The sequence below is a fragment of the Hipposideros armiger genome, unplaced genomic scaffold (genome assembly GCF_001890085.2).
Source record: "Hipposideros armiger isolate ML-2016 unplaced genomic scaffold, ASM189008v1 scaffold_83, whole genome shotgun sequence".
NCBI lineage: Eukaryota > Metazoa > Chordata > Mammalia > Chiroptera > Hipposideridae > Hipposideros > Hipposideros armiger.
In genome coordinates, this window is record NW_017731433.1 from 977,544 (window position 1) to 979,337 (window position 1,794).

A 1,794-nucleotide genomic window follows, 5' to 3' on the forward strand; every position below is an offset into this window, starting at 1 on the left:
CATAGTTAATAATTAATATGTAAATTATTGTTTTCCAGGCTTGAAACTATTCCAATATGGCTTTCCTTGGACTCTTCTCTTTGCTGGTTCTGCAAAGTTTGGCTTTAGGGACCACATTCCCTGATGAAACCATTGCTGAGTTGTCAGTGAATATGTATAACCATCTCCGAGCCACTGGGGAAGATGAAAATATTCTTTTCTCTCCACTGAGTGTCACCCTTGCAATGGGAGTGATGGAACTTGGGGCCCAAGGGTCTACCCTGAAAGAAATCCGTCATTCAATGGGATATGACAGACTGAAAAATGGTAAGTGACTTAGGTTTGCTTTCTCAAGATGGTTTGACTTAAACTTTCAACTCAGTTATGTTGTCTTCTGTCAGAGGCAACAATGTTTACACAGGGTAAGAAAGTGGTCTCATTGAGATGGTATGGCTAGGAGAAGTGTTAGGAAACCAAAGGAAGGTGTTAATTCCTGGCCCCATCTCTGGCTGAGTTCATATAAGGAAATTTTATTATTATTATTTAAATAAACCTTACTGTGATAAATAAAAGCAAACATGGTTATTGCTCTGATGGAGTTTCTAGTCTAAGGGGAGAGAAATGTACTAATCAATCATCACATACATAAGTAAGAAATTACAACTGCGATGAGTGTTACGATGAAAAGCAACACGATTCTCTAAGAATATCTGAATTTTTTGGCTTAAAGCCAACTGTGTCTTCACTGTTTAAATAGCATCAAATAATTTTTTTAATGTTGCATTATTATGAAAATAATATGTACGAATTGTGCTTGTATTGGAGAAAATTTCTAACCAAAAAATATTTTGTAATCATTTTGACATGATGTAACATTTCTACTTTAATGATCCTAATATATAATACATGTGAATTAACTCTANACCATATGACCCAGCAATCCCTCTTCTGGGTATCTACCCAAAGAATCTGAAAACATTTATCCGTAAAGATATATGTACCCCTATGTTCATTGCAGCATTTTGTCCTTCGATAGATGATAAATAAAGAAGATGTGGTACATACATACAATGGGATATTACTCAACCATAAGGAAAGGTAAAATACTGCCATTTGCAACAACATGGATGGATCTTTAGATTATCATGCCAAGTGAAATAAGTCGGATAGAAAAAGTTGAGAACCATATGATTTCATTTACATGTAGGATATAAAACTGAAAGCAACAAATCAACAAACAAATATACAAAAACTCATAGACACTGACAACAGGTTAGTAGTTACCAGAGGGAAAGGAGGGAGGGAGAGAGGTAGAAAAGGGTAAAAGGGGTCAAATATATGGTGACAAAGGAGATTTGACTTCGGGTGGTGAGCACACAATGCAATATATAGATGATGTATTATAAAATATACTTGAAACATATAGAATTTTATTAACCAATGCCACCGCAATAAATGTAATAAAGCAAAGCAGTAAAATTATTTTAGGTACATTCTTTCACACTTTCACTTTTCCCATGGGTCTGTACTACTGCAAAAGACCATTTAAAAAGTAATGTATGTAAATTAATTTCCTCAGGATACAGAAAGTATGAGCCAGAACTATTTTGTGTTTTTTTCTTTTAAAGAAAAAAACATCTAATTTAGGTTGGTTTTTTTTAACAGTTAGTTCCTTCTGTCAGTTTCTAGCATTTCTCAACAAGGTGAAGAGAAAAGAATTCTAGGAGGAAATCATATTTTTTTTCCAAATTTCTAAACTAGTATGCATTTTTTGAAATATAAGATATCATGATTTTTTAAAACACAGAAACAACT

At 33.5% G+C, this 1,794-nt stretch overlaps 1 protein-coding gene across 1 annotated transcript in view; it reads left to right on the top strand.

Moving 5' to 3' along the window:
• The window catches only part of SERPINI1 (serpin family I member 1), an 81,164-nt gene that overhangs the window by 53,180 nt on the left and 26,190 nt on the right, over positions 1 to 1,794 (top strand). Inside the window, exon 2 of the mRNA XM_019643913.1 lies at positions 39 to 306. Coding sequence (XP_019499458.1) covers positions 57 to 306 — 250 coding nt within the window. The 5' untranslated portion in view covers positions 39 to 56. The remainder of the gene's footprint in view (positions 1 to 38; positions 307 to 1,794) is intronic.